General features: G+C 36.1%; 1 protein-coding gene across 1 annotated transcript in view; it reads left to right on the plus strand.

The window, feature by feature from the left end:
• The window catches only part of DNAJC1 (DnaJ heat shock protein family (Hsp40) member C1), a 77285-nt gene that overhangs the window by 31164 nt on the left and 31244 nt on the right, over window positions 1-14877 (plus strand). Inside the window, exons 9-10 of the mRNA XM_026064948.1 lie at window positions 2976-3142; window positions 6691-6777. Coding sequence (XP_025920733.1) covers window positions 2976-3142; window positions 6691-6777 — 254 coding nt within the window. The remainder of the gene's footprint in view (window positions 1-2975; window positions 3143-6690; window positions 6778-14877) is intronic.

The following is a 14877-nucleotide window of genomic DNA, read 5'->3' on the forward strand; positions in this document are numbered from 1 at the left end:
AGGTATCTGCTGTGCACTTGCATTGTTTGGGTGAATTCATTTCAGTGATCTATTTTGCTTTCTCCATCTTCACCTGAAAGAAGAACAGTGCTTGGCTGTGTTAAGCTGAGGTTTCACAGCTCACGTCATTACTTCTGAATGGCATTCTTTCTGAGTAAACCAAGTTTTTACTGGCAGTACTTTAAACCTGCTAGCATTTTCCCAAAACTCTTAAAATGCAATTATTTCTGTAACAATAAATGTTCCCTTATCTAAAATCCTGTGTGATGGTTACCATTAAACCTTCTTACATGCTTTCCTATTCTGAAAAAAGGCTTTTTAAAATTCTTTTTAAAATTCTAAGGTGAAATTGTTTTCACTGAGTTACTGAGAGCCTATGTCAAAGGTGCTATGACTTCAATTTCTGCTTATGTTTTAAAATTCAGTATGACAGCCATTGTGGTACCTAAGGGGTATGCTGAGCTCTTTCATCTTTCTGCATCTCCACTGGAGACAAAGGTGTTTTAATTCTAGCTGAGTGCTTGTTTGAGGACCCCCAGCCATCTCCTCTAGGAGGAATTTCCCTCTCCTTTTTAGCTGGCTAACAGAAGGCTGTCTTATCTATGATCTATGTTAGGGTCTTCCTCTCTCATTCAACTTGCTGAAGAAAGTCTAGATATTCCCCGGCTTAGATACCTGATAATATAGTGGAATGCAGTGTCTTCTGGAAGTGCTGATACAAAATACTTCTAGAAGTACAGAGGCTAGACGCTTAATTTTTAGGTGCTAAGGTTAAATGAGATAAATTCAGGCTATAGCTATTTGTGTCTTTTGAGAAGGAAAATTAGCAAACCATAGCTGATGGGTTGTAAAATACAGGAAAATCCATTTGTCTCAATGTCTGTCCACTGTTAAGCACTTCCAAGTGAACAGATGCAATGTGCTTGCTTGTTTTTCAGGTTAGAAGTACAGTAATGGGAATTATCATGTAAGATGACTTCCTAGGATATTTTTGTCAGTTCACATTTGCAGTAAATGACCGGTGAAGTCATTGTTACTTACACTTCTGAATCTTTACTCTGATTCTGGAAGCTGTAATTATATATGGCAGCTTTGGAGAAAAATGAGGCAATGAATGATGTATATGATTTGTTTGTTAAAATTAACTTTTGAAATAGACAGAAAGAATTTTGCACCAGTATTGTCTTTAATAACACATCCGGGCAATGAGAGAAATACTGGGTAACATTTTTATTTATTTATTTATTTAAGTTCTGGGGGTTTTGGAGTATGTCTGATTTAATTATCGCTAGGGATGCTTATGTAAGGTTATTTATGTTAAACAACTCCAAATACAAGTTTTTCTTAATATTCCTTTTATTGAGAGCAGTTTGGCTATAATTACATGCAAACTTGGAGTCTTTCACAAAAGCAGTTCTCTTAACAAAGTACATTTAAATGTTCAGATGGTCACTAGTCATTCTGTTAACTTTAAACATTTACAAGAATTTCCTGTTCTTTTTCTTATGACTTCTAGAAGGTGCCATGAAACTGTTTTTGCTCCATTCATTGTTTTCTTAAGTACTCAGTTCTTAGGAGTTTTTGTGAAAACTTTGTCAAGTCCATGAAATATTTTCACCATGCATTTCCTGCACTTATAATGGTAGGAAAAGGAATTCTTCATTGGAGTTTGTAGGGAGCAGTCCTTCTGTCCTCTTTAGGAATTTTTTTAAAGAAGTTTTTAATTTAAAAAAAAACACATTTCTCCTCTGCACGCAGGAAAGTATTGGAGTATGGCTATACGAAACAGGCAAGGTGATGTAATGGCTCACTGCTGCTGAGAAGTGTGGTTCTCCTCTTCCTTGCCCATCATCTTTAACTGATTTTTTTTTTTCCTTTTTGATTTGTGTGAAGGGGTAACTCTCTGCTAGTTTAGTGAATTCGTTGAATTAGTTTACTTAGTGGTTGGGTGAATGTCAGAGCGCAGACAGAGGAGCACATAGCCACACAGTGGAGAGTGGGAAGGTGGAGACAGTCGAACGTTCCTGTTTTGGCAGCAGCCAGCCATTAGATCAGCTTTCCCTACATCAATGGCATCCTTAGGAATATCTAGTTACTGTGAATAAAGCCTACTTAAAAATAAATGGAAAAGCAAAAAAACCCACAAACCCAGCCCCACTTGCTGTACCTGAGGTTTTTGGGAGCTTTGTTTCTCAAGCTTCTTCTTTTGATCCTCTTCCTCTTATGGTTCCTAAAGCTCTGGCAATTTTCAGTCAAATTTAAAGCTTTCTTTTGAGAACWTCTTATCGAGGGGATCTGTTTAGGTTGTTAGTTTTGTCCCTCCTTCCTCTCCCCTAAGTTAGCTGATCCCATTTAATACTATTTAAAGAACAGTGAGAGCAGAAAACAGTGATCAGTTTGGAAAATGAGGTCCAGCATTTAAATCTTCCTAAAGGTTTAAGTGATAGAACAAAGCTATTTGAAGTTAGAGGAATCTGAGAACAGAGAAGCTATCTATTAATTCAGAACCTTTTACTCAACACGGCTGACTGTAAGGCAATACAGAATTGTCTAAAACTCACCTCTCTGCCTTTGTCAGTTTCTTTGAAGCCAGCTGGACTTCGGAAATTTTGCTTATAACAGCTTCCTTTGCTTTCACCTGTACTAATCTTAATTATCAGGTAGTGTAGCACTGACAAGTGCTAAACATGCTTTTGAGGGGCTTCTCCTTTGGCCATTTAAGGCAAACTCATATATAGCTGCAGGTAGAAGAGGAGCCAAGTATGTACAATGCTATTTCCTTTTTTAAAAAATAAAATCATTATAGCAAATTTCTGGATTCTCTTTTTAACAACAAAATTGAAGCCCTTTCCATCCTCCCCTTCCTTCCTAACTGAAAATTTTAAAATTAAGAGTTGAGAAGCTAAGAGTGCTTCTGAATTATACTTCTCTGCAGTATTGGTAACATTACTTTTCTTATTTTTTTGTCTTTATAGAGGAGAAGAAACCTAAAGCCAAGAAACCAAAATCTGAATTCCCTGTATACACAGCTCTGGAATCAAATGCATATGTACCATCATATGATCATGGAGCTTCTATTGAAGAGATTGAGGAACAGATGGATGACTGGTTAGGAAGCAGGAACAGAACACAGAAGAAGAAGGCAAGTTTAAAATTACCTTTCAGATTATTATATATTTTTAATGTTTTGCTTGCTTGCCTCTTAAGAAAATGGAGTAATGTATGTATACTGCCATAATGTTCATACTCTATTGAAGTCTAGAGAAGTATTAACTGTCAGGCAGAGACATAAGGGAAAAAATTATATCGATGTCCGGTGTAATTTGTGTAATGATACTGGAAGTGTTACAATAGGATGTAGGTAGTTGATAAAAACATCTGAACGCTCTCTGGTTTCTAATATAAATACCATTCTTGTTTATCAGAAACTAGTAGAACATGGTGCAGTCAAGTTACATGAGGCTTGATTCTTTCTCTTAATTGCAGTTAATAACATTTTGTTTGCAAGGACAGATAATTTTCTATTAAAAAGAAAGAAGAAACTGTTGCTTTTTATTTCTGTGGTTATAGTATCACCTGAAGCTGATTATGTGCTTTTATACTTCATCTGGCTTACGGAAAAGATGTGAAGTGAAGAGCAACTCTGTCTATTATTAAGGTTCTTGCTACTTTGAGATAAGGGTTCTTAGTGTCAGTTAGTGTAGTTAACTTATGATAAATTTTATTGAAACATACTGGCTTGAAAATGTATAATTTTCATCTTTGAAACAAGATAAAGAGGTGACAGAAGAAATGTGATAAATTGGTCTCCTCACATCAAAATCTGTCTTACCAGAAAGACTGAGATGAGAAGAACTGGGTGTTGAGAGTGGACTTAGGGCAACACACTGACTTAGTGTCAAAATAGTGTAAGAAGTTCCTTCTGTCATTTGTTTCCTCTGTGCTGCCAGTTTTCTTACTCCTTAACTGTTTCTCAGCCTATGAAAAATACTCCCTCTCCTTTTTTTAGCCAGACCACACCTAAAATGTTTACTAAAATAATTTGAATTTTGCATAATCAATTTAATTATCTACCAGTATTTGATTCATGGCTTCCCAGTTGCCCAGTCTCTCTGGCTATATGTTTTTATGCCTGTTTACTTTTATCTTTCTGTATTATTTAGTATATCTGTGTTATTTTTACTTTATATTTCTGTAACAAATCTTTTCTACAAATATGCTTAGCTTTTGACTTCTGCATAAGAGATTGAAACTCTGAATTGGTCACAGGCTTTACTGAATCTTTAAACATTGAAGCATGTTTTCCTGCACTTTCTCCAAGTAGGAACTCCAGTGCTGAAGTGTGTAGATCAGTTGCCTGGGAGTTCAGAGGATGCATTTACAGTCATTGCTTTGTTTACCTTAACTCAAGAAGTGGCTGCCGGATGGATGCCAGTCGGTCGCATCTCTGTGCACCAGCTTTTCTTAGCAGATTGCGTGGGTAAACAATTAAAGAAGAAAAGATATGTGTTTGTTTAGAGTATTTTGGGTTTGTTGCATGTTTGACTGTCTGGATCCCAAAATTCACCTTCTTCTGTGATGGAAATTGAGTCTTTCTTTGGATTTCCATGATACTGAAGGAATTTGAGTGAGGCAGAGTGGGCCTAGTTTTCTGTAATTTTGCACCTCCTAGGCTGGGTGTATAGAAGTTGTGTCTGTAGAGACGCTTCTAAGAGAGCAAGGGTTGTATGTACATCCTTACAGAAATAGGAGTCATGGAAATGAAAGCCTCTCAAAGACCTTTTATTAGAAGGTAAGTAACTTGTTTTTCTACACTTATACGTGGAGGCTCAGTATTGCATCTCATAAAATTGATTCATGAGCTTACTTTTTGAATCATATTCTGTTGCAAATGGGGTTAACATCTTAAGAACAAGCAAGCGATTTGCAGGTATACTGCCTGGCTGATGAGTTTGACCTGAACAAAGTGTGATGACGTGTGCTTCTTCCCCTTGATAACTAATATGTTACTGCAATGCAACATTACCATTTAATACAGTAGTAGAGAGCAACTGTGCAAATAAACAGGAAAAATGTATTTTACTAATTCCAGTAGGAGCCATTTGTATGTCAAGAGGAAAATGTGTGTGTTGTATGACTAATAATAAGCTCACTGAGAAAATGGTCGTACCACCAGTTAATTGTTCCTAACTGTTATTCAACAAATTTGCCTATTTGGAAAGCTGTATTTTCTTCCACTATACATCAGGTATATGAACCTGGACAGCATGTCTCTCCTACCTCCCTCTTGTGCTTCTTGCATAGATATATAATAAAGTGGTGTGTGATGGTCACCTCTCAGTTCCACTTGTCTTAGGAAAAAGTTTTTCTTTCATAAATCATTTTGGCCATCAGACTTTTTCTTGTGGTTGTCATGCGTCACTCATGTGAAAGCTTGTTAGCACTTTCTTCTTCTTTTTTTTTTAATTTTTCCCCCTGCGCCACCACTGGCCCCCCCCCCCCAAATAGCTCGGGGATGTGGAATGCTTGATAGCAGTTACCCATGTGGAAAGATCAAAGTAGCTTGGTAAAATAGTGTGTTACCTTGTCATCCATCCAGAAATAAGATAGTGGAGTTTCTGTCCCTGATGTTGCTATCCCAAGTGTAGATCATTACAACTCATGTCATACTATACATGAACGGCTTTGCTGTGTTGACATTTGTACTCTGGGAGGAATGCCTATAATCCGTTGCTGGTTGTTACGAAGTATTGAATCGTGCCGATTGCCCGGTTTGATAGAATTTGGATTGTGCCCAGTTATTAAATTGAAGTCAGTCCCTATGCATCTTTTTTTTTTTTTTGACACATGATAATATTTGAATATTTAGGTCCCTTTCTTTTTTGAAAGCTGGCAACCTTAGATTTGGTTTAACTGCTTAAGGGGTACAATCCTGTAAGCTGTTGATTATTGTTTCTTCCAGTTTGGAAGAGTACATTTGCACTCTTTGGAAGAGTGAATTTGGAAGACCAAAGTTACTAATTTAGATGCATCAAAGCTGTATGAAAGGAAAACTCAGATTTTATTGTTCCATCTGCAACAGAAATCTGGATATTTCTCTGACAGATACTCATCTAGGAAATAATACTCTCATAGAATAAAAGGCTCTTCAAAAAGGATTTGCCAACATGGGGAAGACAATGGCTTTCTGAAGTTTTTGGCTCAGCATTAAGCTTATGTAAAGAGCTCTACACGTTATTTGTAGAGGAAGAGGCTGCAGGGGCACTGCAGAAAAACAAAAAACCCCACCTTTTCTTCAGAAAATGTGTATTACTAATTATTGAAGATAACTGGAATTCTGTGTTTTGTAAACCAAAATGGATACTTGGGTTTCTGTCATGGGTTTGATGGATTTAAAAGTGATGCTTTCAGAGGGTGGTGTCACAGGCTTCAAAAAAAAAAAAATCACTTTTGCTTGGCAGCAATAGCCTTGAGAGATGTTCTTCTGATCTTTGCAATAAGTCATGAGGTGTAGGAATAAAGTGCAATTTCACGAAAGTCAAGCTGTTAGATATTGTAACTGAAAAAAAGAAAAAGGTAATGTAAATAAAATAGATCAGGAGGAATTGGGACTACTAGGCAGAGGGGCTGGAATTAAGATTAATCATGATCTGAGTATAGCTCTGGAATAAAATGAATAATTTGTTTCAGCTTTTATTGATGATGATGATCTTGGATGTAAAGGCCATCACTAATGAGCATTGCTTGGAAATGAGAATGACCACCTCTAATGGAGAGGTAAAGTTTTAATCTCAAATTAAGAAGAATTTGCTAGACTAATCCTCATCCTGAAATTCATATAAAAGTTTATCCTAACTGAATGCAACTGTGGGCTTATCAGGTGACCTAAAAATCATTGAAAAACAAAATAGGAGCTTTGTAAAAGTATATGAAAAATAAACTCCAGCTGTATTTTAGTTTACTAATGTGTGTTTCGGCTTGGTCTACTAAATTAGTAGTTGTCCTGAAAAAATTTTTTTTTTCTGTCTTTTGTCTGATTATGATGTGGAAGCTATTAATGTACTGATTACTGTTTCCATGAGGTTTAAATATTGAAATGGGAAAGGAGCAGGCTATAGAGAGGAAAGCAGCTTCCTCCTTAGGCAAGGTAAAATGGTCCACTGAATGGTGTAGAAAGAGAAGTGTGATCTGACTTATAAGGTTGCACAGCTGGCTGAAAATATGTGCTCAAAGTGCCGTAAAGCTGTTCCTCTGTCTTACTTTGAGAACATATTAAGTTAAGGTCCATAAGGGGCTTATCTTGTCATGTTGTTACTCTCTACTTAGAACTGGATGTGAAAAGAAAGGTAGCAAATCTCATTTGGGACTAGGTTAACATTAAACATAAAAAACCTGAGAGGTCTTTTTTTTTGCGTTTTTCTGCAACAGCAATCCACCTTTAGGGCTTTTTTGTATTGTTTTGGTTGTTACACTTTTAAGAAAGGAAGAAAAATTAACAGAATAAATCAGCAAAAATAACAGGTTTAGATTAAAAAATATATGTTTATAGAGAAAGGTTGAATGACTTTTAGCCCAAAAGAGGAAAGCTGTTGGGAAGAACTGGATGGCTTGTTTTTTCCGGTCCATTCAGGGCTGTTTTAGTTAAAATGATAATCACTTATCATTACTCAGTACCTTTCATGCAAATGGAGAGAAAGAAATATTGAATTTGATTTGCAACAAGGGAGTTTCAAGTCAGATTTGGGAACATGTGAAGAGGCAGACACATAACTAGAACATGTTATCTAGACCACTTACGAGATATTTCTTTGAGCATTTATCTTGTTCTTAAATTCCATCTGTTGAGAATAGTGTGAATAGACTTGATTGTATTTGAGAGCATGGAAATGAAGTAATGAGACCCTTGAGCTTTTTTTCTATGTAGGAAATCCTATACTTACCTAGCACTAAATTGCATATTCATGTGACACTGTTTAGATTATTCATGTAAACTGCATATGACTATGAAGTTGAGAGGAATTACTGAAAGCTCATTCTCATGCCAATAACAAAATTTTTCAAAGCAAGCAGAGAAAAATTTATTTCTAAAATTATTTTTGTTTGGTCATTTAATGTTTGGACTCCCAGTCTAGATCTTCTTTCAAGTTGTTAAGAGGAGACGAGTAGATTATTTTACTTGGATTGAGCTTCTAATTTATTATCTGTCAGCAGAAATTCACTGTTAGAAATGTTCTGTATATGCTTGTTRTGAATTAAAGGCAATTTAGAATAAAAGTTTTTGCCAGCTTTCTTCTAGATTACATCATTTTGTTGCTCATATATTGTTAAGCCGCTTATTGCATTACATTGTGGCCATTTAACCCTTTATTTTCTTGTCAGATAACCTAATACCTAGAGCTGGAAGAATAAAGTGAAACTTATTAACAGACATGTTTTGTTGCATCTGATTTTTGTCCTGCCCTTTCTGCCAAAAATATTCATGCAAAAAATATATTTATTTACTATTTCTGGAATCATTTTATTGATGAATCATTTCCAAGTAATTTCTCTCCCAGTGGGATTTCTCTCGTATTCTTTGTTCTGATTTGATTTTACATGATTTGTAACACACACTGTGTTCATGAGAGTTCATTGTTTATGTGAATAATGATGATGATCTTGCATGTTCTTGGCCCTTGAGAAATCAATGGGGGATTTATCATAGTCTTCAGTGGGACCAGGATTACAATTCTTTTTGCTTTACAGATCCCTCATCTTCTCCCACTGGAATCTCCTCTTCGTTCCATATCATTATTTGACTTAATTCGTCTCTGAAGATAGAGTTCCAAGTTCTACCTAAATGAGGGGTGAATGCTTTTGACCTTTTGCTATTTGCTTGCTCTGTAAAGGGGAGATAAAGGTGGAGAAAGACGGTGCCTGATCCCTTCCAGCTGGACCAGATGTATGGACAGAAAATCATGTTTCTCATTATTTTTGTTTTTCATGTTATCCTGTGGCACTTCTTGGCATTTGGGTGGTTTTGATATTGTGGGAGCACCTGGCTTGATTTTAGTAAAGCAAGAGTAGTAAAAACTATTTTTGTGCACAGAACTGGGAAGCCTAGATAACATGCATCTCCTTCATCTCCTAAACTTTAGATTTCGCCCTTAAATAAAGAATACTAAAAATACCTTGAAACAAAAGTATACAGAAATGTTGTTTTTACACAGTATATTAGTAGATGCTGGAAACAGTTATCATTTTTTCCAATATTTGAACTGTAGGCTATGGTCTTGTACTGGTGTCTTCCTGGTTAAAATGCTGTTTGTGGTTTTGTTTTTCTTGGTCTGAGCCATCAAAGCACTGTGTTTCTTAGATATTATTGATAACTGAGTGCGCTTTTTAATCATGAAGATTTTATTTGAAAGCTGGCTGTGGCATAATTTTATAAAATAACCTTAACTCTAAAAAGGAGGTGTCTCTGCCATAGAACATTTTAAGGCAAAATACTATACAAATGCTAAATTATTATTTTTGTTAGTTTAAAAAATGTGGTTTTGACAATTAAATCTTAGTCATTTTATAATCTTGCACATTTCATAATTGCCAGCTAGCCTGCCACCTGCTCTTTTCTGCCTTGAATCTTCCCACATCTGTGCTGCTTTGAAATCTGAGTATGCTTTTTCTTTAGTAGCAAATAACATGGTGCTTGTTCTAATCAGACATCATATGACGGATTACCTGAATACAGTTTCCAGGCTTTTAAAAAATGTTAATTCCTTAAGCAAGCCATTTGTATCTTAGCAGGATTAAGGTGCTGTGTAAACCAGATGTTTTAATAAATTGGTCTTGGAGGGGAAGGGTTATTCTGTTTTAGTGTGCTACCTCAGGTCATCTAGTTTTGCAATGCTTAATTTTTTTTCTCTAAGCAGTGAAACAAATATCTGAAAAGTGTGCCTATATTGAAACTCTCTTATTCATGGGACAGATGCACGTGAGCAACTAGCAGTCTGAGGTTCCTCACGACGTCCTGCTAGTGTGCCTTGACCCTGACGCAGAGGGGTTGCTGTAGGTTCAGAAAGTAAATCACTCTGTGTGCCCATTGAATTTAAGGCCTCTGTATTGAGACTGCCAGCAGCCATACGTGTTAGTGTCAGTTATGATGCTATTCGCTAGGAGCTAGTCTAAGATCATAATACATTTTAACCTGAGCTCCAAGCTCTCATCAAATGGTGATGACTTTGAGTCACTATTGATCTGGGCCACATTGAATTTAGTGACCCTGAGGTGAAAATCTCAGTATTCTATTACCAAACTCTTAAGCAATCTAGTGTCACTGAAAAGATACTTAATTTAAAAAAAAAAATTTGCATCAGAGTGGTACTGACAGTGTTACATCAGAAGACTCAAGGCTTTTGTTCGTATTCGTTATTTTGCTTCGTATCATTGCGGATTTTGCAGACTTAACCTGAGCAGAATATTTTTTCTACGCTAAAAAACAAACCCTCTGCAATTCTTATTCTATAAGTAAGTGCTGTAAGTTTCATATGCATTTTATAGTTATTAGTGTTGAATGAAATATCTACTTGTGTCCTATACACATATGTTTTATAACAAATTTTTAAGTCTGCCTTTGTAATATAGTCAGGCTCTTGCCTGAGCTCAGTGAACTGGTATGTGTAGAACAATATATACGTGTTTTTTTGTGGTCCTAATGCTGCTCAGCTCTGTCTTCTGTGCAGCAGAATGGTATTAGTAAAATATTGAAGATAACGGTCGGGACATTGTGGAGAAGGTGCCCTTCTGTTACATATTGTGTTTTTGAAATAGGTAGGACTTGATTTACCAAAACAGTAGATTGGTACCTTAGTTAATCTAAAGTGTTTGCATAATTTTTTGTCCTACATATACGTATTAGTGATTCTCTTCCTCTTTACTAGCCAACAAATCAGCAAGCCTAATAAACAGAAGAAAACTTGAAAAAATGAGTTTTTCAAATATTGTACTAAAAAGCCAGTGTTTGTGTTGTTTTTATGGCTAATCTTTTTGTTTCCTTCTGTGGATGTTGAAACAGAGCAGTCGTTTCTAGCATATTAGTCATTTTTTGTTTCATTTAGAAACAAAGAATTATGTACTCTTTGAAGCATCTTTCCTTAAATGCAGATAATATTCCTTTCAGGCTTTTGCCTTAAAATATTTAAGCCACTATGGACTTTGATTTGGACTTGAATAGTTTTAAGGAGAGAATAAGTGTTCTTTTTTTTTTTTTAATAGTGCTTTTAATTACCGGATTTTCCTTGGAGAGGATGACGACCCACATCTTTGAATCTGGAATAGGAAATCTATGCTTTTCAGCTCTGAATAGCAAATCATTAGTATCAAAAATCTAACTTCATCTGCAGTATTAAACAAGCAATGCTTTTAATTTTCTCAGCTTTTCTCAAGAATGAATAAAGTTGTAGGATGTTGATGATATTTTCTTTGACGTAGCATCTCAGGTGGGTGTCTTCAGTGTTATGACAGATACACATCAAAGAACAAATTGTATTTATAAATACAAAATGAAGAAAATAACTTAATGATGGATTTAGAGAAATGATTGCTATGACTGATACAAATGCCAGTAGTATTAAACATTACACCAAGAATTATGGAGTTTTGCCTAAAATAAGTCAGGTATCTAAAAAGATTGAATAAGCACGAACTCAATGACTGCCGTGTAAGAATGTGGAATTTATGCATTTCCTTTTCTACCTTTCTGTCTTTGATCTATTCATTAGGTTGGATAGGTTAACAAAGTATAGGAAACTTTATTTTCTTTATTTATTCTTATATTTATAGGAAGTAATAGTCTGTTTATGGAATATGTGATGTTCAGTATTATTCTGCTCTCAGATGCGCCATGCTCAGGCTGGCTAAAACTGGTGTGGGTAGAGAGTTGTCATAATCTATGCAAGCAGGAGACTTACGCTTCAAGATATTGCTAAGAGGGGAATATAAAAAAGAATCCAAATTATATAGAGAAATGATTTGATATGACAGCCAGGGAAAAAGTGTTTGTAAACAGTGTGTGTTGCACAGCACAACCAAAATTGTCTAGATTGCAAAGGAAACAAATAGGGAAAATATGTATTTCCCTAAGGATGTTTCTAAAAGAGAGTAACGGTATGGTGTATAATCATTTTTATACTAGTTAGAAAAAGATCAACAAAGCAAATGTACTGAATTAAGGTCATATAGTTGACTTTCTTCTGATATTTCCTGATCTTGATTGAGGTTTTTAAACTTTCTGTCTAATTAAAAATAGTAGCATAAGTTCTTGTCCTGTACAGAGAAGAAGGATAATACATTTTGATTTCAACACCGTGCTATAGATGCTATGGTGTCAAATTCCAGCTCTTAGTAGTTTTTCAACTGAATCAGTTTTCCAGAAGAAGTGATTTATGTGACTTTGCTGTAATAATTCAGTCTGACCACAGTTTTACATGTGGGTTTTCAATACTTAGTCCTCAGTGGTTGAAGTACGCCAGTTGAAAAACACCCAAAAGCTCAAATTAATTGTGCAAAGCATTAATCTGTATGAACAAGCATATAGGGCTTTTAGCAGAAAACTGCAACTCTGTTTTAGTCCTGGGCAGCGCTATACACTCTGTTTAGACACCTGCCTGGGTCCAAGCTAGGGTTATATTGCTTCTGTTACTTTAACTTTTACAGCTCAGGCTGGACTTCTTGATTTTCCTCAGTTCTTCAGCCTTGTTTCATATCTGAGGTTGATATGATAGTTTATCACAGAAAGACGTGATAGTTGACATAAGAGAAACCTTGTACCTGCGAGGAGAAGTGGGGGCTTGATCTCCTTCCCAGTCAACCATTGAAAATCTGACTAGCCCTTGGGAGTGTCTTTTCTGTCTTGAAGCCAACATCCATTCTTCATAAATTTGCTACAAGCTGTGCATTTGTAAATATGAGGCTTCACTGCACTACCTTTGGCTTCCTCTCAGCTAAGGAGAGCTGTGGAAAAACACGCAATGGGACTGCTCTGATTTTGGCCTAGCTGGGGAGAAGGAAATCCTGATTTCCCTTGGTGGTACTCCTTCCCCCCCACCTCCCAAAACAGTCAGCCATTTCTGTCTCTAATACAGAAAGGAAGGATGAAGAAGCTGAAGAAGGAAGAAACTAGTGATACATGGGAAAGAAATAAGGGGAAGAAGCTGGAGGAAGGTATGAGGGCTAGTTAATCACAGTGACCTTGCCCCACTTGTTCCTGCCCATCCAATAGAAAGGAGGGATCTTAAGGAGAGGCCAGCTTTGGCACACTGTGTCCTTGTAAATTCACCAGTAAATGAGGGGCACACATTGTAAATGTCCCTGAAAATGGGATTTTCACAAGATCTACAGCTTCAGGATGAGAAAGAATTTACAATTATGACACTAGCTTCTGTAGTGCTATTCACTAGTTCTTTTTTCAGCTTTGTAATGTAAATTTGAAAAGTTACTTTTCTTGGTATGAGTTCAGCTATCTTTAAATTGGAGAATGAATTTAGCTTCAAATTAATCTAGTTTTAATTTATAAGTGTAAATAAATATTGATGTTTGTATATCTTTTTTTCTAGATAAACCAGGTAAAATCTGATCAGTTTCAGCAAATTCCCTTCTTCCCAATGCCRAACACTGCTGCTTTGCTTCTCTTCCTCAGACTGTGGCTATAATGATTTCTAGTTAAATTTGTTTACTGAAATTGCCCAGAAATTATAATGTAGTGTAAACTCCAGCAACTAAAAGTAAGCTGATCAATGTGGGGTGTTTGACTTTTCTTTTCCAGCAAAGGTAAGATCCTGCCTTGGATTGGTTTAATACTACTGTCCTCGCTGTTTTGTCACTTAGGAATTTTCAGACAAGCTGAATCTGTTAGCCATTTTCTGTACAGTTTTTGACAGGCTGGATGCAGTCTTGAAAAGATCACCTTTCAGTCTTCAAAACCTCAGTTCAGCACATTTAAGCATGCGATTATATTCCATTTAAATCAGTAGGAGTTGTGTCTGTGTATGAAGTTAAGTATGTTTTGAATTGAGGTGTAAATTATTTGGCCTGAACCTTTCTGTAAATCATTGCTGAACTATATATTACTTGCCCAAACCTGCAAAAGAGGAGAGCACTCTTAATGATGGCACAGTATGAGAAACAGCATATTACATCTGAGCTTTGTTTTTTGTATGGATTACAGTACTTCCCGCCATTTGCCAAGGCAGAATTTCTTAAATGCAGTGCTGGGGAGGAGGGGTGGTTCTCGCATCAGTTGCAATCAAATACTGTTCTGAGAAAGGGTAACTTGTGTTCTGCAGCGACCTTCAGGCTTTCACAAGGTAGACCTGCATTTACGTACTAAAATAGCAGATTTGATGCGGTTTATAGCATCAGATTTTTGATATACTGCTGGTTAGAGAACATCAGCACTCTGACCACCCAGAGTCCTTACAGTGCTCTTCTCTTTTCAATCGTGAGCAAAACTGTGAGCCTGTAGTTATTTTGTATGTTTATGAATACATGAAAACTTGTCAGATTTTTTTTTCTATCTATAATTACTCAAACTATTGCAAAATAGAATTGAAAATTTAGTTTAGGTCATGTTCACGATGTTTTTCAGGTAGCCCATTTAGGGTCCTAAATGCACATTTTTTCTGATTCTTGCATGCACCTTCCAATGGGACAGTAGATGATTTAATCTTCATAGCAAAAATTCTGGTCGACTTGAACCATGCCACAGAAAGTTTGTTAGGTTGTTGGCTAGAGATCATTCTAGACTTTTGTTCCTTACCAAGGAGGACTTATATTGAAACTGAATCTGTAATTCTTCATATTCTGCTTAGCAAAATTTTCTCTCGTCTTTAGACATTTTGT

This window comes from Apteryx rowi, unplaced genomic scaffold, assembly GCF_003343035.1.
Source record: "Apteryx rowi isolate R43461 unplaced genomic scaffold, aptRow1 scaffold_222, whole genome shotgun sequence".
Lineage (NCBI taxonomy): Eukaryota > Metazoa > Chordata > Aves > Apterygiformes > Apterygidae > Apteryx > Apteryx rowi.